Raw genomic sequence first — 23,129 nt, forward strand, 5'->3', positions numbered from 1 at the left:
CCACTTTGATAGAACATTGATGAGAAAAAAAACAATTCCTGCCTACGTGGGGCTTGCAGGAGCTCCGTGTCTGTGGGTTTTCTCTGGGGAATCAGGCTCCTCCCAAATCCCAGAGGTGTGCACGTTAGGTTCAGGGGGTGTGTGCCTGGTTCCTGTCTGAGTGGGTGAGTGTTGGTGGCCCTGCCAGGGACGGGCGTCTGTCCAGGGGGGCTCCTGCCTGGTGCCTAGGCTGTGGGAGTGGCTATGGCCTGTGGTGGACAGGGGGCCACTGAGACCATGGAAGCAGACCCGTGGTCAGGGGCACTACCGTGCGTGGAAACTGAGACACTATGTGAGCGCTTCCCTTTGCAAAGTGGAGGGGGAATGTGACCACATGTAGTGGAAGAGACCGCCCGCCTCCTCTCACAGAGAGGGAGGGCAACGCGTGGGAGTGACGTTAAGGGATGATCGCTTATAGTCACGGCAAGGATGGTGAAGGGCATCTAAAGGAAAGGTTCTGAAACGTTGAAAAATTGGTTTCTCCCCCTTAACAGGTCTACGCCTGGGGCGACAATGACCACGGCCAGCAGGGCAACGGCACGACCACCGTGAACAGGAAGCCCACCCTGGTGCAAGGCCTGGAAGGCCAGAAGATCACGCGAGTGGCCTGCGGGTCTTCACACAGTGTGGCCTGGACGACCGTCGACATGGCCACGCCCTCTGTGCACGAGCCCGTCCTGTTCCAGACGGCGAGGGACCCGCTGGGTGCTTCTTATCTAGGTAGCTGACTGGTTTGGCAGGGGTCCTCCTAGGAAGTCCCTCGTGCCCAGGTCAGAGGTTGTGGTGTCATCCCTTCTGCACCAAAGCCACGGGGTGACCGTGGTGCACGAGCTGGCGCGGGGCCTTAGGAGGCGTGTGATGCCGGTTCTGTGCTGTGCGCGCGCTCACGAGAGGACTGTAGTCACAGCCGACGCGCACAGGCATCGTGCCGGCTGCTGGGTGCCTCGGCCGCCCCTTCCACGAAGCTGGCACAGTGAGCCGTGCGTGGTCGGTGTCATCTCCCTCGTGCTGACGTGGCGCCTGCGAACGCTGCAGTCCAGGCGCACGTGACGCTCCTTTAGCGCCTTTCTCGTCGTCGTCCTGCTTCTCTTGCGCTAGGGCTTGGCTGGGTATAGAATTCCAGGTTGGCAGCTTTTCCTTCCGCTGCGTTAAAGACATGGTCCCATTGTTTTCTAACTTGCATTCTTTTCCTTGAGAATTTGCTGTCGTTTTTGTCTTTGTTCTTTTATACACGACCTGTCTTTTTCGTCAGATTGCTTTTAAGATTTTTTTTTCGTCCCTGGGGTTGAGCAATTTCATGACAGTGTGCCTTGGGGTCGTTACCTTCATGGTTTTCACGCTTGCAGCTCATTGTGCTTCTTGGGTGTTTGGGTTTATGATTTTTATCAAATTCTGAGAATATTCTTAGTCACTTTCATGCATTTACAAACGTGTCGACGTTGTCTTGCAATTACAGTAAAACGTTGCTGAAAATAGTTTCTTTATAGAGTATAGATAAAGTGCACTTCTTTATTCTGAAAAACCATTCATGAACCTAATACCTCATCTGTGAAATAGCAGAATGCAGATTGCAATGTGTTTTGGAACTAAACTGAAAGATTAAATTACAGAAACAGAACAAAATCCAATCTTAAAAAAAATCAAACCCAAGTTCTCACTTTCTCTTCAGGTGTGCCTTCCGATGCCGAGTCTTCCGCTGCCAACAACAAACTCAGCAGTGCGGGCAGCTCCAAGCCCGGCCGCCCTTCTCTCGCCAAGACCCTCCTGTCCCTGGACGGGAACCTGGCCAAGCAGCAGGCCTTGTCTCACGTGCTCAACGCCCTGCAGATCGCGTACGCCAGGTGGGCTGGTCCGCTAGCTTTTGAGATCCCGCCCTCGCATCAGACTTGGGTTTGTGCAGCTTTTTGATTAATCAGATGTTTCCCAGAATGGGGTGTTGTCTGTAGACGGCGTTTCGGGTCCCGTGAGCTTTGGTTCTTGAAACGAGAGTCAGAAAGCCAAGTCAGAGGACACCGTGTGACTCTCTGGCCAATGAGCTCTAACATGAATACGGGGCAGAGGCAGCATCGCTGATGCTGATGCTCATGAATGCTCAGACCCGTCCCCTCGCTCAGACACTCCCAGGGCAGAGTGGATAAGTGGACGTTTTCCAACCTTTCGCGGCTGTTGTCTAGCCTCTCAGTGGTCCTGGCAGGGGCCGGGGCGAGGAGGGCGCACCTGCAGGGGCCGGGGTGTGGAGGGCGCACCTGCAGGGGCCGGGGTGTGGAGGGCGCACCTGCAGGGGCCGGGGTGTGGAGGGCGCACCTGCAGGGGCCGGGGTGTGGAGCACCTGCAGGGGCCGGGGCGAGGAGGGAGCACCTGCAGGGGCTGCAGGTGCAGACGGAGGCCATGCAGCCCTGAGAGGACTTGGGTGCTGCTGCTCCTGGGAGCTTCCCTGGCTGCAGCTTCCACCCAGAAACCCCTTGGGATCTGACGGTGCCGTTGGGTTTCCCAGGGCATCCAGGGGCTTGCCCTGCTGTGATGTTTGCGTTCGGCCGTTTTCTCGTTGTCACTAGGCGTTCGGATACGTAAGAGCAGGAGTAACTCTTAGCTTCCAGGCAGTGAGTCCCTTGTGATGATGTTCAGTGTTTTTCCGAAACGCTTTACCGTGTGTCCTGTGGAAACGAGGGCGTCCTTCCCCGGTGCCCGCCCGCTCCTGCCGCTGTCCTGCGCGGGGAAGGCAGCTCACCAGGCCCCTCCCTCCTGACAGAGACGCCGTGGTGGGGGCCCTGATGCCGGCCAGCATGATCGCCCCGGAGTGCCCCTCCTTCTCCTCCTCGGCACCCCCTTCCGAGGCGTCTGCCACGGCCAGCCCCGTGAGCGGAGAGGCGTGCTTGCTGGCGGCTGACCCCGAGGACAGGTCGAGCCCCAGTCCCTGGCAGGAGAAGCGAGGGGAGGTGAGTGAGTGAAGTAACGTTCGTCAGAGGGGGGAGGGCAGGACAGTCCAGGTCATTGTCTCACTTCATTCCGTGTTTCCTTCCTGCCTGTTGCTGTGATTTTGGGCTTGAATTAGAAAATATTCTTTTTTAAAAGGAGGCTTTTTTTTTAAGCATTAAATGGAACTTGATTTATTCTTTTGAAAAGATGCTAAATGCAAGTCCATAGTCCTTTGTCTGCAATTACGCGAAACCTTATGCCTCTTAAAAGTCAAAATATTTTGTAACTTATTTTGGGGCTAAATCAGCTTGAAGAGATGTGAGCTCATTTTAGTCTCTTCCTGTGACCTGTCCTGGTGTCGCCAGGTGTCCCTGGGAACAGGAGTGCCTGGTGCAGGCTGCCAGCCCCCCTGGGGGGAAGCACTGTCCCCACTGTGACATCTGGCTGCAGCCTCGGGTCGCCCGGGTGGCCAGAGGGCTCTCAGGTGAGGCTTTGGGGAGTCTGGGACGTGTGCACTTTGCTGAGCTCTTCTTCCTGGATTTTGAAACCAGATCTCTTCGGAGGATGCTGTGACCCCTGCCGCCGTGACCCCGTCTGCCTCCTCAGCCTCTTCTCGGCCGTTCATCCCGGTGACAGATGACCCGGGAGCTGCCAGCATCATCGCCGAAACCATGACCAAAGCCAAAGAGGTCAGGGGGCTTCCTGATGGTTCCGCTTTGAAAGCCTGTTAACCGCACACAGGGTTGCAGAGGCAGCACACAGGTGGCTCCCTGCACTCTGGGTGAACTGGGCACAGCCCACCCTCCCCTCCCGGCCGCAGTGTGCACTCCGCGAGCCAGGGCTTCTCATCCCTCCCACGCAGATCTGGCTCCTGTCCCAGTAGGTCCATGCAGGTCAGGGCCCCAGGGCGTGCTGCCTCGTTAGTCCTCACGGAGGGACACTGGCTCTGTGCGCTCCTGAGTGTGTGGGGGGGCGGGGAGGGGGGGCGGCGTTGATTAGCAGCCTTACCTGGGACCCGAATCCTTATCACTTGTTCAGGAGTGTCTGCCAGGTGTCCCCACTGCGGGCAGTGACTGTGTGTCAGTGAGCGTCCAGGTGTCCCCACTGCGGGCAGTGACTGTGTGTCAGTGAGCGCCCAGGTGTCCCCACTGCGGGCAGTGACTGTGTGTCAGTGAGGGCCCAGGTGTCCCCACTGCGGGCAGTGACTGTGTGTCAGTGAGGGCCCAGGTGTCCCCACTGCGGGCAGTGACTGTGTGTCAGTGAGCGTCCAGGTGTCCCCACTGCGGGCAGTGACTGTGTGTCAGTGAGCGTCCAGGTGTCCCCACTGCGGGCAGTGACTGTGTGTCAGTGAGCGCCCAGGTGTCCCCACTGCGGGCAGTGACTGTGTGTCAGTGAGCGTCCAGGTGTCCCCACTGCGGGCAGTGACTGTGTGTCAGTGAGCGTCCAGGTGTCCCCACTGCGGGCAGTGACTGTGTGTCAGTGAGCGCCCAGGTGTCCCCACTGCGGGCAGTGACTGTGTGTCAGTGAGCGCCCAGGTGTCCCCACTGCGGGCAGTGACTGTGTGTCAGTGAGGGCCCAGGTGTCCCCACTGCGGGCAGTGACTGTGTGTCAGGTCACAAGCATCACGGGAGAGAAGGACCTGGAGGCCCTGCAGACACCTGGCTCCGTGCTCTGTCCCACCCACCGGTGCCTCATGCCCCCTGGTGCTTCTGGCTGAGTGCGTTAGGACTGGTAGTAGTTGCATGGCGAGTTTTCATTCGTCTTGCTGTGAGTCGTAAGTTATGGCAAACTAAGCGTTGTTAGTGTTAAGCCGTCACGTGAGCCACGCGCAGGGATATGCAGGCAGCGATTCCCACCCCACCACCAGGTCGGTCCCGTCCCAGCTGTGAGGCCAGAGATGGTGGGTTTCAAGCTCGGGTCCTGGTGGGGGACCCCAAGGCTGTCGCTTCTCCCCGCGGCCTACTGGTCCTGTCGCCTCCCGAAGGCCCCCCTTTATCTCTGGGAGCTTGTGCGTGAGCTGGTGGTGTTCTAACATGTCGCTCCTCCCTTCCTGTTGGGCCCTGTAGGATGTTGAGAGCCAGAACAAGGCCTCGGGCCCAGAACCTCAGGCCTTGGACGAGTTCACCAGCCTGCTGGTCGCCGACGACACCCGGGTGCTGGTGGACCTGCTCAAGCTGTCCGTGTGCGGCCGGGCAGGGGACCGGGGCCGCGAGGTGCTTTCGGCCGTGCTGTCGGGCATGGGCACCGCCTACCCCCAGGTGAGCACGGCGGGAGGGGGCCTTCTCTCCGTGGTGCTGCTGTGCCGTCACGTCTTGTCCGCGATGGACTCCATGCAGGAGACGGCGGGGTGGAAGGGCTCCGTGTAAGTCAGCCCTGCGCTGTCCCGTGGGCTGCCGTGTCCCGGGCCTTGGCCTGCCCGTGTCCGCGTTCAGCAGTCCCTCATCTCGACAGCGTCAGCTCTGCCAGGGCTTCCTTACGGCTCCTGGACTTTGTTTTATGCTGAGAACCATGGCACTGTTTAAAGAAACCAATTTCTTCTAGTAATTTTTCTTTCTTCATTGACTAGAGGCCTGAGGCATGAAATTCGTGCAAGAGTAGGCCTCCCTTCCCCTGGCTGCCGGCACCGGCTTCCCCCTGGCACCCGGGACCTGGGCTTCCCTCACGGCCCAGCTGCGTCCAGGTTGTCCGGTCTGATTCGCATAGTACGCTTGTGTTCTTATAGATCACATTTGTCTTTTTGAGCCATCTGGGATTTATCTTGATGTAAGGGGTATGTGGGGATCCAGCTTTATTCTCCCCGAATGACAAACATGTGGCCACAATATCAGGAATTTGGGAACGGCTTTTTTGTGTTCGTGATTCCTGTGCATTTGGGCTCTTCGACAAGCTTTTCTGCTCCATGAATCTAGTCCTTACGCTCTAACTACGGTGCCTGACTGTTGTAGCTGTGACTCAGGTCTTGGTGTTTGGCAGCCTGGGTCCACCAGGACTTTCCGCCGTGGAAGCGTCCGCTCCCCGGCCACTGCGCCTGGACATGTGGCCCGCGCGCCCGGGAACCCAAAGTGTCGTTTCTTTAACTTGGTTTAAGTTCGAACAGCCACACAGCTGCTCCTCCCCTGGCGCCTCTGTTCCGAGGGCCCCCTCCCCCCCGGCCCTCCCCCAGGGCAGCGCTCGTCCTGGGGGAGCAGGCGCGGCTGCCATCACAGGCTCTGTTCCCCCGGCACCTGCGGGTGTCCATGTCGGCGCCTCCTCCCTGGTCACCTTCACGCTTCGCAGCCCCTCCTCTGCGAGCCTGTGCCGTCTTGATTTTGTAGGCGAGGAGACCGAGCCCTGATCTGAGCCAGAGTCCTCAGACCCCCCCCCCCCCCCCGTTCTCCCCGCGGCCGCCCCGTCCCTGCGGCAGGACCTGGCTGGGCGGCCTCCCGACCTGGCCCTCTCCCCGCAGGTGGCGGACATGCTGCTGGAGCTCTGCGTCACCGAGCTGGAGGACGTGGCCTCCGACTCGCAGAGTGGCCGCCTGTCCTCGCAGCCCGTGGTGGTGGAGAGCAGCCACCCCTACACGGACGACACGTCCTCCAGCGGCACCGTGAAGATCCCAGGTGCGGGGTGGGCTCGCGGGCCGCACCTCTGGGCTCCATCCTGGGAGCGGCCATCGCCGGCTGAGAGGACAGAATTGGTTTAATCCTCACCCAAGGATATTTTAAAATTGACTTGAGAGAGAGAGGAAGGGGGAGAGAAACATCGAGGTAAGAGAGAAATGTGGATCGGTTGCCTCCCGTGTGCTCCCCTCCCGGGACTCGAACCCGCAGCCTAGGCCTGTGCCCTGACCAGAATTGAACCCGCCACCATTTGATGGAGGGGACGACGCTCCAACCAGCCGAGCCGCTGGCCAGGGCTCTAGAACAGAATTTTAAAACTGCATGAGACTCCTCACTTTCCTAAAAACCTTTTCCTTTTCGGGATAGAACGTGGCGCAGGGAGCCGTGCAGCATAGGGTCCTGCGTAGTGTCTGTCAGGTGGGCGCCTTGGGCACAGAGCGCAGGTGTGTGTGGCTTTGGTCTCACCAAGGTGTGCCCGCTGGGGTCTCACTGCTCTGCTCACCTGCCAGGTGCGGAAGGCCTCCGGGTGGAGTTTGACCGGCAGTGCTCCACGGAGCGGCGCCACGACCCGCTCACCGTCATGGATGGCGTCAACAGGATCGTCTCCGTGCGCTCAGGTGGGGGAGTGGGAGGCGTTGCCCGCCTTCAGGAACAACGTAGCCTCGCCAAGCGTGCCAGGCCCGGGGGTGCCAGGCCCGGGGAGGGGAAGGCTGACGTGCCCACAGCGTCTCCCAGGGGAAGTGTCTGTGCGCATCTTCTCAGTCTCCATCCTCCGTCTGGGGCAGGACTGGCAGCCCTTCCCTGACCCCCCGGCCCAGCAGGGCCTCCTCACCAGACGCTCCTTACAAGCCCTGCGAACGCTCGGGCGGCGCGTGCAGTCCCGGAGGAGCTCGGGCTTTCCCTGGCGGCCTCACAAACGCGACGTAGCTTTTAGCCAGGTGGCCGCTGGGCCGGTCCCCGCTCCCACGGGCCCTCCTCGCGCTGAAGAGCCCGCCAGGCAGGAACCCGGCTGTGACTCATGCGGCCTGGCCCTGGGCTCCCGCGGACGGCTCCACTCCCCGAGGGCGGCCCTTCTGTGCTGAGCCGGCCCCTGTCCCGAGGGTGGCTGCGGCCCTGCAGGCCTCACACCGCGTGGCAGTTGTGTGCGCATTCCCGTCAGGGCCAGGCTGCTGCCTCAGTTTCCCCAGGACTTCCCCAGTGTGTGTTGAAGGGCCAGGCTCCCCTGGAGGCATGTGAACACCACTTTGGGGAGCCTGGGCCGGAGCCCCACGTGCTGCAGACGCTGCATGAGCGACTCTGAAGAGGTTCGTGTTGGTGGGGGGAGTGAGCCACCGTGTGCTTCCCCCAGGCCGGGAGTGGTGCGACTGGTCCAGCGAGCTGCGCATCCCTGGGGACGAGCTGAAGTGGAAGTTCATCAGCGACGGGTCCGTGAACGGGTGGGGCTGGCGCTTCACCGTCTACCCCATCATGCCGGCCGCAGGTGAGGGCCGCGGTGCCCAGGTGAGGGGCGCGGTGCCCAGCTGAGGGGCCGCGGTGCCCAGGTGAGGGGCCGCGGTGCCCAGCTGAGGGGCCGCGGTGCCCAGGTGGGGGGCCGCGGTGCCCAGCTGAGGGGCCGCGGTGCCCAGGTGAGGGGCCGCGGTGCCCAGGTGGGGGGGCCGCGGTGCCCAGCTGAGGGGCCGCGGTGCCCAGGTGGGGGGCCGCGGTGCCCAGCTGAGGGGCCGCGGTGCCCAGGTGAGGGGCCGCGGTGCCCAGCTGAGGGGCCGCGGTGCCCGGGTGAGGGGCCGCGGTGCCCGGGTGGGGGGCCGCGGTGCCCGGGTGGGGGGCCGCAGTGCCCGGGTGAGGGGCCGCAGTGCCCAGGTGGGGGGCCGCGGTGCCCGGGTGAGGGGCCGCAGTGCCCAGGTGGGGGGCCGCAGTGCCCGGGTGAGGGGCCGCAGTGCCCAGGTGGGGGGCCGCAGTGCCCGGGTGAGGGGCCGCAGTGCCCAGGTGGGGGGCCGCAGTGCCCAGGTGAGGGGCCGCAGTGCCCAGGTGGGGGGCCGCGGTGCCCAGCTGAGGGGCCGCGGTGCCCAGGTGGGGTGCCCGGCCATGAGGGTGCATCGTTTACACTCCGTGCTGTGGGCTGCCTGCTTCTGCCGCGTGGGGAGCCTGCCGGTCAGGTCATGCAGGCCTCCTGACGGGACATGCGTGTGCTCGTCCCTCAGGCCCTAAAGACCTCCTCTCCGACCGCTGTGTCCTCTCCTGCCCGTCCATGGACCTGGTGACGTGCCTACTCGACTTCCGGCTCAACCTCGCCTCGAACAGAAGCATCGTCCCACGCCTGGCCGCGTCGCTGGCCGCGTGCGCACAGCTCAGTGCCTTAGGTAGGCGGCGTCTTCATCACTGTGTCTGTCGCGGGCGAGGGGCACCGTGGTCGAGCTCCTGATGTCCTCTGTCTGCTCTTTCCAGCTGCCAGTCACAGAATGTGGGCCCTTCAGAGGCTGAGAAAGCTGCTGACGACGGAGTTTGGACAGTCGGTCAACATCCGCCGGCTGCTGGGGGACAGCGACGGGGAGGCGCGCGCCCTGGTAGGGAGCCCACGCCCAGGTCCAGACCTGTGACCCGGGGAGTGAGGCAGGTGCTCGTTTAGGCGTTGAACTCTCCCACTTGGAGAAGTTCCCGGAAGCCCGGCAGGAGCATAAGGCAGCCTGTGTCACCGCCGGCCCTCGTGCTGCTCCACGTACGGAGTGCGGCCGGCCTTTGACTTTACAGGCGGCGCGTCTCGGGGGCGGTGACCATGGGATCGCGTTTGTGGGGCTTGACCACGAGTCTTTGTTCTGCTGATGAGGCGGCTGCTGTTAGAGGACTGCGGGTGCTGACCACGCCGGGAGCGGGTGGCCGGAGGGCCGGGGTGGGAGCTGCCTCGCTGACCCAGCGCCGGGGTGGAGTGCAGCTCCCCTTCCGTCCCAGGGCCGTCACGTCCGCTAGGTCTCCCCCTGCGTGAGCGCGTCACGCTCGTTTTCTGGGGAGAAGGGCACAGTAGACGAGACCGTCAGCTCGTAGAGGCCAAGCGCTGGGGCGGGGCGGGGCGGGCTACAGCGTGGTGTCCCCGCAGAGCTTCACGGGCAGCGCTCTGGCTGCGCTGGTGAAAGGCCTCCCGGAGACCCTGGAGAGGCAGTTCGAGTACGAGGACCCCGTCGTGCGGGGCGGCAAGCAGCTGCTGCACAGCCCCTTCTTTAAGGTAACGTGGCTGGGGAGCGGCCTGTGCAGGCGTGTGTCGGGTGTCGCCGGAAGTGGGCAGGCAGGGACAGCTCTGCCACAGGGACCGTGAGCACGGCTGGCGAGCAGCAGGCTGGAGAGGCGCCCGGGGAGGTTCCGCGAGGGCCGCCTGGGCTGCGTGTCGGCGTGACCCTGCGTGACCCTTTGCAGGTGCTGGTGGCTCTTGCTTGTGACTTGGAGCTGGACACGCTGCCCTGCTGCGCCGAGACGCACAAGTGGGCCTGGTTCCGCAGGTACTGCATGGCCTCCCGCGTGGCCGTGGCCCTGGACAGGAGGACGCCGCTGCCCCGGCTGTTTCTCGACGAGGTACGCGCAGGCGTTGAGTCGCCCGCCTCTGGAGAGCACAGCGCTCGCTGTCTTTCACCGGAGTGTGCGGCTGCTGGCGCTGCAGGTGCCCTGAGGAGGCCCCTCGTGGGAACCAGGGATGGTGCTGACGCTCAGTGACGCTCAGACAGGAGCCCTGGTTTCCTGTTACTGAGGCCCCAGTGCTGGTGCTGCCCTCCCCCGGGACCCCTGCCTCCGCGTCCCCTGTTGTCCTGAGAGACGGGCGTGTGATGGCCTCACCGTGTGCCGTCCAGGTGGCGAAGAAGATCCGCGAGCTCATGGCGGACGGCGAGGCCATGGACGTCCTGCACGAGAGCCACGACGTCTTCCGGAGGGAGCACGACGAGCAGCTGGTGCAGTGGATGAACAGGTCGCTGCGGCGGGAGTGGCGGGCGCGGGACACGCTTCAGGCGGGGAGCGCCCATCTCCATTGTTCGCTTCCTTGGCTCTAGGCGCCCGGACGACTGGACGCTGTCTGCCGGTGGCAGCGGCACGATCTACGGGTGGGGACATAACCACAGGGGCCAGCTCGGGGGCATCGAGGGGGCGAAGGTGAAGGTGCCCACTCCCTGCGAAGCCCTGGCCACCCTCAGGCCCGTGCAGCTCATTGGCGGAGAGCAGACTCTGTTCGCGGTCACGGCCGACGGGAAGGTAAGGGTGCGTCCGTCATCGACATGGACACTGAGGGGTGCGGGGGGGGGGGGGGTGGTCCTGGGTGTGCACTCCTGAGGCCTCGCCTCCAGGCCTCGCCCTGGGTGCTGGAGGCAGGCCCCCTGAACATCCCTGCGGCCTCCTGGCTCCACACGCGCAGGCTTCATTTGGAAACCAGTGTCCCCGTGGTTTCCTGCCCGTGATTCAGGAGGCGTCTTCCTGGGTCTCTTTGCTGCCCCTGAAGCAATCGCTGCTGGTGTGTGGGACTCGCGGGCCTTTGCGTGTCGAGTTCCTTCACTCCACTCCTTTCTCTCGTGTAGTCGGGGTTCACGGGGTCACTTCACAGCGAGCTGTCGTCTGTGACTGGACCCTGTGCCTCCTCGCCAGGTCCCGCCTGTGGGAGAAGGGCCCGCTGGGCTGGGGGGCGGCAGGGGGCAGAGCAGGGCCTGCCGGGCGTCCTCCTGGGTCCACCTGCAGCCTTGGCTCACGTCCGTCCTGTGTGGGGGTCCCCCTTCCACAGCTTTGCAGCCTTTCGGTTCTATGGGAGGGAGGGGTGTCGTGCATTCGGAAACGGCAGTCTGGTTTTTAAAAATTAATGGTCAAGACACTTAGTGTCCCAGACAGTAAGTTTCCTGAGGGTGTCTGGGACCTCCTGGTGGTAAATAACTAAACCTTCCTTGTTTTTCTTGGCGTGAGTTATAATTGGCATCTGGGCAAAAACAGAGATGCCCCCAGAAAACAGCCCTTACGTGCAAATGCAGTTTGTGAACTTGGTCTTTCAAGTAGTCGCAGCCGCCTCGCTCTGAGGAAGCACCCGTGAAGCTTCAGTTCTCGGCTCTCTCTGGGGAGAAGCGTCTAGAGCGCGGGTTGGGCGTCAGTTACCACGACGCGGGCTCTTGGGGTAAAGTCGGTTCCTGTCGCTCCTCTCCTAGCTGTACGCCACCGGATACGGGGCCGGCGGCCGGCTCGGCGTCGGGGGCACGGAGTCGGTGTCCACCCCGACGCTGCTCGAGTCCATCCAGCACGTGTTCATCAGGAAGGTGGCCGTGAACTCGGGGGGCAAGCACTGCCTCGCCCTCTCCGCCGAAGGAGAGGTGTACTCCTGGGGCGAGGCCGAGGACGGGAAGCTGGGCCACGGCAACCGCAGGTACCTGGGCGGCCCGTGCCGCTCCTTCTCGTGGGCTCCGTGCTCGTGTCTGTGTCAGCCCTGCCCTCCGCACAGCATCCCCCACATCCACTTCAGGGGGGCTCCTGGGAGCAAGTGCATGGACCTCAACGGGGCTCAATTCTGAGTTGGTTTTCTTATTGGTTTCCGAGAGGCAGGGAGAGGGAGAGAGATGGGAACGTCAGTGATGAGAGAGCATCATGGACCGGCTGCCTCCCGCACCTCCCCACTGGGATGGAGCTGCAGCCAGGCCTGTGCCCCGACTGGGAGCGGAACCGTGACCTCCTGGTTCCTAGGCCGACGCCCAGCCACTGAGCCCCACGCCAGGCTGGGGCGTCTTGTTGTCGCAGTCGGGGCAGGATAAGCAGGAACACGGGTCAGAGCAGCAAAAAGAAAATGATCCAAAAAACTGAGGCGGCGTCAGGGCCTGTGGACAGAGAGCACCGGGAGGCTGTCAGTGGGAGGAGGGTGGGGACTGGAGGAGAGGGAGCCGGCCATGCAGACGGGCGGGCGTCACAGCAGTCAGGGACTCGGTGCAGCCCCAGAGGCAGCCAGGGACACTGACGGTGCACGGGCAGCGGGTGTGAGATTTAGTGGTGCGATGCCTCTCGCCGGCGTGCCCTGGAGCTGACGTAATGCTGTACATCAGCTGTGAGTGGGAAGTTAAGTGCAAAGACACAAAAAGGCCAAGGAATTCGACTGGAGGGTGTAGATTGGGACGTGCACACTGAACGCATGAGCGCCGAGCCCAGAGCCTGCGTGCGACACCGCCTGAGGGTCAGCCTGGCCTCAGACGTGCTCGTGGCCTCTTTGCAGTCCCTGTGACCGCCCTCGAGTCGTCGAGTCTCTGAGAGGCACCGAGGTGGTGGACATCGCTGCCGGCGGAGCCCACAGCGCCTGCGTCACCTCTTCCGGCGACCTCTACACGTGGGGCAAAGGCCGGTACGGCCGCCTGGGCCATAGCGACAGCGAGGACCAGCTCAAGCCCAAGCTGGTGAGGCGGCGTCCAGGGCGCGGGCCGCTCTGCTGGGGTCGAGGGTCACGGCTCAGTGTGGACAAGTGGGCTTTATTGGTGTGTGTGCTGTGGGTCGTCTGAGAGGATAGTGCGTGACCTGCCCTGCATTTCCACTCGTGGGCGGTCCTTGGCAGGCAGAGCAGGGCATTGGCCCCGGGGCGGCTGTGGGGGTGCAGCCTCCCTCGGGGACCTGGCCGTGTGGTCAGAAAACCTCCACGTCCCTCCTCGAAGGTGGAGGCCCTTCAGGGCCACCGTGTGGTCGACGTCGCCTGCGGCAGTGGCGACGCCCAGACCCTCTGCCTCACGGATGACGACACCGTGTGGTCCTGGGGCGACGGGGACTACGGCAAGCTCGGCCGCGGGGGCAGCGACGGCTGTAAAGTGCCCATGAAGGTACCTCTGTCCCCGCGGGTGGGGCGGCCCAGCACTCCGCCTCCTTCCTGCCCGCGCGTGGGTGTTGGGTGAAGAGCGAGGGAGGCCCCGCCTGCTGAGGCGTCCAGGGCTGTCGTGCTCTCGCGGGAGCTTTGGCTGCAGGCGCGGCCGCTCCTGCCCAGGGCCTGGGCTTTGCCCGTGGAGGGGGTCAGCGGTCATAAACGCTGGGTCAGGGCGAGGGCGAGGCTCTCCGCTTCCTCCTCGGACGGACGTCGGTCTCTGGTGGCCGTCTGAGTGACCTCTCCTCCAGATCGACTCGCTCACGGGCCTGGGCGTGGTGAAGGTGGAGTGCGGGTCCCAGTTCTCGGTTGCCCTGACCAAGTCCGGCACTGTCTACACCTGGTACGCGGGGCTGGCCCCGGGCTGGGAGGCTAACCTGAGGTGGCGTTCGCGGCCTTTGTGGATGGTCCGCGACCTCCCCGTGGGCTGGGGTGTGTCCCGGAGCCGGCAGTGGTGGCCTCGCACCCTGAGCCCATCTCCTGACGCAGGGGCAAAGGGGACTACCACCGGCTGGGCCACGGCTCTGACGACCACGTGCGGAGGCCGCGGCAGGTGCAGGGGCTGCAGGGGAAGAAGGTCATTGCCATCGCCACGGGCTCCCTGCACTGCGTGTGCTGCACAGAGGAGGGTAGGTGGCGGCCCTCTGCGTCCTGGGAGCGTCCCAGCCTCTGCTGTGGGCCCGTGAACACGTCACCATTCACGCTGCACAGAGAAGAACTGGCCTTAGAGAGGCCTGCGTGCAGGCTGGGCCCTCGCTGGCCCAGGAACAGGGGGCCCGCCCTCCTCCCCCTCCCCTCCCCCCCCCAGGGCCTGTGTCTGCAGAGGGGGCAATGCATAAGGGACAAGGCCTGGGGGTGCATGGTGTGAGGAGACACTAGGTCTCAGGGTCCTGCCCCCCACCCCCTTGCAGGGAGGCCTCTGCGCTCTCCTCGCGTAGTTCCTTGGTCTCCGTTCACTTTCAGGTGAGGTTTACACCTGGGGGGACAACGACGAGGGGCAGCTGGGGGACGGGACCACCAACGCCATCCAGAGGCCGCGGCTGGTGGCCGCCCTGCAGGGCAGGAAGGTCAACCGTGTGGCCTGCGGCTCGGCACACACGCTGGCCTGGTCCACCAGCAAGCCCGCCAGCGCCGGAAAGCTCCCCGCACAGGTGGGTGCTGCGGGGTTCGGGGGGCGGGGGGGGCGGCTCAGGTGCACCTGGTGGCGGTCCAGTGTGGCCCAGGCCCTGCTGGAAGCGGTTCAGGCTCCCGTGTGAACCTGGCCTTCCCGTCAGCCAGCAGCCTGTCAGTGAAACGCTCACCTTCCTTCAGCATCGCATGAAGGACGGAAAACCGGTGACAGCACAGCCCACCACGCTCTCAGCAGACACGGCCGTAGACTAGTTATTCTCGCGTTTTCCTCGATGGCTCGGCTGGAGCCAAGCGGCCAGATTGTCGTTAAGAGATTTTCCAAACCACACGGACGCAGGCGCCCCTGCAGAGCCGTGCCGGGCCGTGACCTCGCCTCTGTTGCAGGTGCCCATGGAGTACAACCACCTGCAGGAGCTCCCGGTCGTCGCCCTGCGGAACCGGCTGCTGCTGCTGCACCACCTCTCCGAGCTCTTCTGCCCCTGCATCCCCATGTTCGACCTGGAGGGCGCCCTGGGCGAGACGGGGCTGGGGCCCGCCGTGGGCTTCGACACCCTGCGGGGCATCCTCATCTCCCAGGGCAAGGTACCTGCCTCCGCGGTGGGCCGGGTCTGCGTGAGCTTTCACCCCAGGGCGGCCGGGAGCGGGTGTCGGGGCACAGCTTGCTCAGCCGGCGCTCCCGGCACTCTGCCGGCTCCACGCTGCGCGTTTAGGGCCCTCTGTGCGGACAGACAGCGCCCTGCTGACCATGTCAGGTTCTCACCCTTGCCGTGTTTTATTCAGGAGGTGGCTTTCCGGAAGGTGGTACAGGCAACGATGGTGCGCGACCGCCAGCACGGGCCCGTGGTGGAGCTGAACCGCATCCAGGTGACGGGGGCCTCTGCCTCGGGGGGGCGTGGCTGCCAGCTGGCCCGGGGCGGGGGGGGGGGCACACCTGGGCCACGCCCATTAGAGAGCAGGAAGGAGGCCTGAACCCAGAGCACAGATCCAGACGAGCAGAGGGGAGTGTCCATCGCCATGGCCCGCAGGCGCCTGTGGGCTTCCCTGGGCCGAGGCCTCTGCAGGCTGGAAGCCGTGCCCCCTCCTGGCGGGCATGTCTCCTCACCCCTTGGGGTCTAGGTGCTCAGACGCGGCCGGTAGAGGCCTCCGCCCCGACCCACCCCTGTCCCCCAGCCTCACGCTCCTGGCGTCGCGGCTCTGCCCTTCACGGGCTGAGTCCCTGCTGTGTCCCCGGGACCAGAGAACTGAGGGGGAGGGACCATCTCCGGTCCCACGGCTGCCCGTGTGGCGCCCACCAGTCATCAAACACCAAGGGGAGGCCACGGCTCCTGACGGCCTGGGCACATGGCCGCCTCCCCCAGCGGCAGCAGGAGCCTCAAAGAACAGACTGCTTGTTCTGCGCCCTGTGCCCACACACACACACACACACACACACACACACACACACCCCGCATGCTCCTGGACTCGCTCAGGGCGTTTTAGGTCAAGTGTCAGTCTGTGGTTTGCTGCGGAGCACGTGTGGCCACGTGGGCGGAAGAGCCCCTGCAGGGACGTCAGCGGGCACAGCGCTGTGCTGGGCGGCGGCCGCTCCCCGAACAAGCAGGCTATTGAGCGAGGCCAGCGGAAGCCTCCCTTCCACACCTCGGGGGCACGCTGGTCTCCGCACTGTCGGGGCTCAGGCTGCCGTGAGTGAGCCGAGGGGCAGGTGGCTGGCCACACGCTGCCTCAGCCATGCCCTCAGCCGGGTCGGGCTCGGCAACGCCCTGGGAGAGCGTCCTGTCTGGGCGGCTCCTGGAGGGATCGCGTCGCAGCCGGGTCAGCGTGCTGGCAGCATGAAGCCAGTGCACGGCAGCATGTTCTAGCTCAGATCTGGGCGGGTGTGCCAGCTCGTTCTGAAGGCTTCGCAAGTCCAGGTCCGACAGGAAGGCCCCCTGCGTGTGGCGGCTCCATCTCCACGTTGGGAGTTCGGGTCTCACTCAGTCTGTGGGGGCACCACATGCCCGCGTGCCGCTCGCTGTCAGCTCTGGGGCAGCAGCTGCTCAGGTCCTGCCGGGAGTCAGGGCCCGACGGGCGAGGGCCCAGGGCTGGCATCGTCCGCGAGCACCGGGCTGTCCGCCTGCGCCTCCTGCTGCGCCAGCTCCCTGTCCTTCCTCCTCAGGTCAAGCGTTCCCGGAGCAAAGGCGGCCTGGCGGGCCCCGACGGCACCAAGTCCGTCTTTGGGCAGATGTGCGCCAAGATGAGCTCCTTCAGCCCCGACAGCCTGCTGCTGCCTCACCGCGTCTGGAAGGTCAAGTTCGTGGGTGAGAGCCTTGGGCGCGGGACGGTGGTCCCACCGCGGGGCTGCTGCTCCCCGGGCTCCGTGGGGGGCTGCTGCTCCCGGGCTCCGGGGGGGCAGGGGCTCACTCTCCTTCCCCGAAGGTGAATCTGTGGACGACTGTGGCGGCGGCTACAGCGAGTCCATCGCCGAGATCTGTGAGGAGCTGCAGAACGGACTCACGCCCCTTCTGATCGTGACGCCCAACGGGAGGGACGAGTCGGGGGCCAACCGAGACTGCTACCTGCTCAGCCCCGCCGCCCGGGCGCCCGTGCACACCAACATGTTCCGCTTCCTGGGTGCGCCCTCCCCCGGCCTCCTGGCTGCTCTGTTCGGGGGGTGGGCCAGCGGTGCTGCTGGGGAGAGGGGCAGGGAGACCGTGGCCTTGGGCAGAGAGCAGCAGTGAATCAGGACGGGGCGGGCCTTTGGGGCGCACCTCCTGAGTTGGGGTGGTGCTGGTGGGAGGGAGCGGGCCGGGTGGAGGGAGCTGGATGCCCTGCCGTTGATTCCGATGCCCTTCGCTGCCCTGGACGCGCAGGCGTGCTGCTGGGCATCGCTATCCGCACGGGGAGCCCCCTGAGCCTCAGCCTGGCCGAGCCCGTCTGGAAGCAGCTGGCGGGGATGAGCCTCACCATCGCAGACCTCAGCGAGGTGCGCCCGGGTGGCTGGGAAACGGGGTCCCCGGGTGTGCGCTCCCTCCTGGCCCTGGGGGCTGTGGGCGAGGCCTGGCGGGGTGCCGGGGGGGACCACTTGGCTCGACACGGACTCCTGTGCCCGGGAAGGTGGACAAGGACTTCATCCCCGGGCTCATGTACATCCGCGACAACGAGGCCACCTCCGAGGAGTTCGAGGCCATGGGCCTGCCCTTCACGGTGCCGAGCGCCAGCGGCCAGGACGTGCAGCTGAGCTCCAGGCACTCGCACATCTCCCTGGACACCCGCGCGGAGTACGTCCGGCTGGCCGTGAGCTACAGGTGCGGGCAGCTGTGTGAGGGCCCTCCCCTGCGTCCTGCAGGCCTGCGGGCGCTTCCTGCTGGGGGCGGGGGGGCGGTGGGGGAAGGAGGACAGAGATGAGAGCCTGGGCAGCCTGGGAGGGTGGCTGCGTCGCCTCCAGGCCGTCCTCACTGCCTGCGGAACTAGGGGGGGGGGGGGGGGCCGAGGGGAGGCGCCCCTGGTCACCTGGTGCCTTCCTCTCAGGCTCCATGAGTTCGACGAGCAGGTGGCCGCCGTCCGGGAGGGCATGGCCCGCGTTGTGCCCGTGCCCCTGCTCTCTCTCTTCACCGGCTACGAGTTGGAGACGATGGTAGGCGGCTCCGCAGCTTCCCCGCTGGCAGGGCCTTTCCGTGGTGACCCCCTCCGCGCCCTCGCTGCCTCGGTTCACCGTGCCCTCGGGGGTCTGGGGTGCTCAGCTCAGGAAGCCAGTCTCCTGCCTCCCTCCCGGGGCGGCCCTGGGCCCCACGCGTGGCCCCCACCCCCCGCGGCCTGGGTGGTGGGTGCTGAGCAGAAGTGGATGGACAGGGCGCCCTGACCCTGTGCCCCCAGGTGTGCGGCAGCCCGGACATCCCCCTGCACCTGCTGAAGTCAGTGGCCACCTACAAGGGGGTGGAGCCGTCGGCACCCCTGGTGCAGTGGTTCTGGGAGGTGATGGAGGCCTTCTCCAACACGGAGCGCTCCCTCTTCCTGCGCTTCGTGTGGGGCCGCACGCGGCTGCCCAGGACCATCGCCGACTTCCGGGGCCGCGACTTCGTCATCCAGGTGGGCAGCGAGGGCCGGTCGGGAGGGTGCCCTGCCTCCTGACCTGGTTTCCGTTTTCTCTGGGGGTGGGGGGCTCAGAAACGCTGCAGGTGCTGGAGCCCCCCCTGTAGGACGTGTGTGGGCGCCCTGCGCACAGCGCCAGGCAGCCGGCCTGGCTGAGCACACCGCGCAGCGCTTGGCCCTCCGGTTGGATGGGCAGCGATGCCCTGAGGAAACCCGGCTCCTCAGACCAAGAGCCGAGCTTTGCTCGAGTCTGTTCTCGGCCCCAGGGTCAGACCCGGCTCTGGTACCTGCCGGTCGCTGGGTGACGGAGCCGTGCTGCCCACCCCCAGACCTTCCGGGTCGCGGCACTGTCCAGGCCGGGGTCCATAGAGGGACGGGCTGGGTGGTCGCTCTCCCCACGTGTCCGCCAGGATCCCTGGCAGGCTCTTTGCTGAGCGCAGGCTGCCCGCCGTCTGTCAGCCACGTGTTGTCATTCTCGCAAAACATAAGTGGTCCTGGGGGTTGCCCCTCTTCTCACTGGCTTCCTAGTGCCGTAGTCTGCAGGGTGCAGGCTGGGGAGTGAGGGCCGCCCCCTCCTCACAGCCCTGACTTCAGAGAAGCCATCGTCACAGAACCCAGGGCCCTTTCCTGCCAGTCGAGGGGCTCTGGTTCTAAAGGTAGCGGGCCCCACGGGACTGACGCGTGTCACTTAGGACCCCGGCTCGGCGAGTGAGGTCCCCCGGCTCTGACCCTCCCGTTCCAGGTGCTGGACAAGTACAGCCCTCCCGACCACTTCCTGCCCGAGTCCTACACCTGCTTCTTCCTGCTGAAGCTGCCCCGCTACTCCTGCCGGCAGGTGCTGGAAGAGAAGCTCAAGTACGCCATCCACTTCTGCAAGTCCATCGACACGGACGACTACGCCCGCATCGCCCTCACGGGCGAGCCGGCCGCTGAGGACAGCAGCGAGGACTCGGAGAACGAGGACGTGGACTCGTTTGCTTCAGACTCGACGCAGGACTATCTCACGGGACACTGAGCGGCCGCGGGGCCTGCAGGGAGGACCTCATGGGCGGCGGGGGCCTGGGCTCAGCCGGGCGCCAACGGAGCGGCATTGGAAGCCCCCTTCCCGCGGCCGCGGTCATGGACATTCGTCCTCCAGACAAAAGGTCTCCCCTGCCCGCCCCCCATACTGCATCGCCGTGTAAATACCGGCTCCCAGGAACGAATAAAGCCTTCTGCGGGGCCGCCAGCCCTTCTGCTTCCGCGTCTGCACTGTCGATTGTACATGGAAATCTGCGTGACCGTTGATCGCGTTATAAATACTTCACTCATTTTATTCTGAATTTATTAAATGTTTTTGGAACATGAAGTGATCGGTGTTACTTGAACACATCCAGAGGTTATTTCAACCAAAACCAAAACCCAGAGGCCGGGCGGCCCCTCCTCCAGGGGCGCACCTGGGCGCACATGCTCCGAGGCCAGGGTCCGCCTGAGCTCTGTCCCAACTCCGATCATGGAACGGGTGCTGTACATGTGTGTGTCATGTATGTGCCTGAATTCCACCCCATAAATAAAGCTGTCAGAGAACCGTGAGCCGTCTCTTACCTGGCCCGGGTGTGCACAGCCTCAGTCAGCCTCCACCAGGACGTCCCTCAGAGCCACCCCAGTTAGATCTGTTCACTGCAGACACCACACGCTGCAGTGACAAAGGCCTGGTCCTCAGGAGAGGGGAGGGTGGGCAGTGGTGCCCGGAGCCCTCGGCCCCTCCCGTCCTGGCCCCGTCCGCCCGCCGTCCCAGGACAGCCCCTCTGGCCCGGGGTCAGGGTGCTTCCGGCCCCCTCAGCCCTGGGCTGGGGTTTGAGCTGCTTGTCCTGGGTCGAGGCACGAGAACAGCGATGGTGAACCTATGACACGCGTATCAGAGGTGACGCGCGAACTCATTTTTTTGGTTGATTTTTCTTGGTTAAATGGCATTTAGATATATAAAATAATATAAATCTTTGTTTTACTATGGTTGCAAATGTCAAAAAATTTCTCTATGTGACACGGCACCAGAGTTAAGTTAGGGTTTTTCAAAATGCTGGCACGCCGAGCTCAGAAGGTTCGCCATCACTGGCCTAGAACCTGGGCCGCAGCAGCGTCGGTGCTGGGAGAATTTCCTCGGGGCCAGTGCTTTCCACCTGACCCAGGACCGCCTTGGTGAACGCCCAGATCAGCCCTTTCTTCTTAACTTGGCTCAAATTTTTCCTAAGCTGTGGGGTTTGGTTTTTTCGGTTTTGCATTTGGTTTTGTTAATCCAAACCTGAGGATATTTTTTTTCATTGGTTTTTAGAGAGAGTGAGGGGAGGAGAGAGAGAGAGAGAGAGAGAGAGAAAATCGATGTGGGAGAGACCCGTTAGTTGGTTGCCTCCCGTACGCACCCTGATGGATGGGGATAGAACCTGCACCCAGGTACGTGCCCTTCACTGGGAATCGAACCCGAGACCCTTTAGGGCCCTGGGTGGGGGGTGGGGTGCTAAGCCTCTCTCTCTACTCTTATGAGTAATCAAATGAAGTAAAACTTTCCTTCACAGAGGACGGAGGCTCTGCAGACCTAGGCCCCCCATCCGGGTGTGCACAGCCCCAGGAGCTATGCCCTCGGGGACTAGACTCTGCCCTCTGGCCCTGGCTGGGCTATTGCGGGCTGGGTCCACAGGATGGCCTTGCGGGAAAGGACCCTCCAGTGAGCATGTGTGGCCCCGGAGCCAAGGCTGAAAGGGCTGCTGACTCCAGGGAGAGGTAGGTGCCTGTACGACACACTCGGACCCCTGCGGCTGGCTCCCGGGGCCTGCCGGAGGGACAGGGACTGCTGAGGGGCTAGGCTGCGCTCTTCTGGGCCAGGCTGGGCTCGTTGGGGTTCGCTGGGCTTCTGGGGGGCTGCGCAAAAGACAATGTAGGCAGACGATGCCCTCCGTGTGGGTGTGCCAGTTCCCGTTATCTGGGGGAACCCTGTTCCCAGCGCCTGGCTACCGGCTATGAAGCAGCGCCTGAAATGCGCACAGCGGCACAGCGGGCAGACTGTCCCCGGGCCTTCCCACAGGGGCCTGGAGCCCCCCCTGCCTTTTCTGAGCGCGCCCCGGACGTCCTGGGGTGAGGGGGCCCCTCCTCCTAGTCCTGGGGCCTCCTGGGGGCGGGGCGGGGCCGCCTGGGGGCGGGGCCAGGCCGGGAAGACGGCGCCCCATCCACCCCGCGCGCCCCCAGCGCGAGCTCGCCAGAGCTCCTCCGAGAATTGCGCTCCCCTCGCGGTTCAGAGCCCGCGCTTTGGACCTTCGGTTGGGCTCCTGGAGGAAGAGCGAGTCCTCAGGTGGGTTGGGAGAGGGGGTGGGGAGCCGGCGGGGCTGAAGAAGCCCTTGTTGGGCGGTTGCTTTGTGGAGCCGGGAAAGTTGGTGTGAAGACGCGTTAAGCCGGAGCCGCGGGCGTCAGTGCAGCGCGCATCTTATGGGGGGACGGGAACGGCGCCCCCGGGAGGGTTCCCCGAGCGAGCCGGCGCGGGTGCCGAGGCGGGAGCTGGGAAGGGTTCCCCAGCCGGGGTTCTGCTGGGCCTGCCCAGCGGGGTCTGCTCCCAGCGCCCGCCTGGCAGGCACGTGAGCGCGGGTCAGGCGTTTCTGGGGAACGGAATGCACCCTTTAAATCCCTCGGCGCTCCGGCTACGCACTTGGCCACACACAGTGAATTACATGGGTTTCCCGTCGCCAGCTCTTTCCAAGGACCTGGACGATCACATCCTTGGGCTTACAGACCCGGGCCTGGGCCTGGGCCTCGCCTGCCCGCTGAGCCCGGACTTAGGGGATGTGGATGGTTCCGAGGAAGAGAGAACAGGAGGCTGTTAGCACTGTGGGCAGCAGCTGTGTCCTGAATACAAGGCAGTTCCTTGTCACCTAAACCACGTGGAAAGGCCACCCCTGGGGTTTGCCAGGTCGGGGTGCTGGGGCCGGGGAGATGGCCTGCAGCTGGGATGCCAGCTCTCACATGATGGCTGGTGAGGCGTCAGTCTCCCTGGAAACAGCGGCGGTGAAAGCTCTCGGGGAACCTCACAGGACGGGGAACATCTGCCGTTACTGCAGATGGCGTTTGCAGACACGCGTGCGGTGGTTCACGCCCGTGTAAGGGGGTGATTTGGGAGTCTCCGTTCCTCACGGTTTGCTGCGCGGACGAAAAGCCAGGGCTGATACTAACTGGTCTTTGAGACGGTCCCAACCGCCTGGGGCTTGGCCGAGGTCTGCGGGCGTCAGGAGTGATGGGGCAGAGGGAGACCCAGCGGTACCCACACCTGAGACACCTGGGACAGGTGTTTTTGTGTTTCTTTTTTAATATTTTTATTGATTTCAGAGAGGCAGGGAGAAAGAGAGAGAAACATCCATGAGGACAGAGAATGATGGATCGGCTGCCTCCTGCACATCCCCTACTGGGGACCGCAACCCGGGCATGTGCCCTGACCTCCTGGTTCATAGGTCGATGCTCAACCACCGAGCCACGCCGGCCGGGCCTGTTGAGCTGGAGGCCCGGTGGTCAGACGTGTG

General features: G+C 64.3%; 1 protein-coding gene across 2 annotated transcripts in view; it reads left to right on the top strand.

Annotated features, from left to right (window-relative positions):
- HERC2 (HECT and RLD domain containing E3 ubiquitin protein ligase 2) overlaps nt 1–19,939 on the top strand; it is a 73,176-nt gene extending 53,237 nt beyond the window's left edge. For both annotated transcript variants that reach the window (XM_059678086.1, XM_059678087.1), the window contains exons 65-93: nt 534–759; nt 1,709–1,880; nt 2,789–2,975; nt 3,507–3,644; nt 5,022–5,213; nt 6,401–6,554; nt 7,064–7,171; nt 7,903–8,034; nt 8,753–8,911; nt 8,997–9,115; nt 9,643–9,768; nt 9,957–10,112; nt 10,385–10,500; nt 10,583–10,781; nt 11,714–11,928; nt 12,763–12,940; nt 13,193–13,354; nt 13,644–13,735; nt 13,882–14,021; nt 14,356–14,543; nt 14,908–15,105; nt 15,304–15,387; nt 16,679–16,820; nt 16,939–17,133; nt 17,373–17,485; nt 17,617–17,807; nt 18,031–18,136; nt 18,376–18,588; nt 19,334–19,939. In XM_059678086.1, coding sequence (XP_059534069.1) covers nt 534–759; nt 1,709–1,880; nt 2,789–2,975; nt 3,507–3,644; nt 5,022–5,213; nt 6,401–6,554; nt 7,064–7,171; nt 7,903–8,034; nt 8,753–8,911; nt 8,997–9,115; nt 9,643–9,768; nt 9,957–10,112; nt 10,385–10,500; nt 10,583–10,781; nt 11,714–11,928; nt 12,763–12,940; nt 13,193–13,354; nt 13,644–13,735; nt 13,882–14,021; nt 14,356–14,543; nt 14,908–15,105; nt 15,304–15,387; nt 16,679–16,820; nt 16,939–17,133; nt 17,373–17,485; nt 17,617–17,807; nt 18,031–18,136; nt 18,376–18,588; nt 19,334–19,606 — 4,674 coding nt within the window. In that variant the 3' untranslated portion in view covers nt 19,607–19,939. The remainder of the gene's footprint in view (nt 1–533; nt 760–1,708; nt 1,881–2,788; nt 2,976–3,506; nt 3,645–5,021; nt 5,214–6,400; nt 6,555–7,063; nt 7,172–7,902; nt 8,035–8,752; nt 8,912–8,996; nt 9,116–9,642; nt 9,769–9,956; nt 10,113–10,384; nt 10,501–10,582; nt 10,782–11,713; nt 11,929–12,762; nt 12,941–13,192; nt 13,355–13,643; nt 13,736–13,881; nt 14,022–14,355; nt 14,544–14,907; nt 15,106–15,303; nt 15,388–16,678; nt 16,821–16,938; nt 17,134–17,372; nt 17,486–17,616; nt 17,808–18,030; nt 18,137–18,375; nt 18,589–19,333) is intronic.
- The last annotated feature ends 3,190 nt before the right edge of the window (nt 19,940–23,129 follow it).

This window comes from Myotis daubentonii, chromosome 21 (genome assembly GCF_963259705.1).
Source record: "Myotis daubentonii chromosome 21, mMyoDau2.1, whole genome shotgun sequence".
Taxonomy (NCBI): domain Eukaryota; kingdom Metazoa; phylum Chordata; class Mammalia; order Chiroptera; family Vespertilionidae; genus Myotis; species Myotis daubentonii.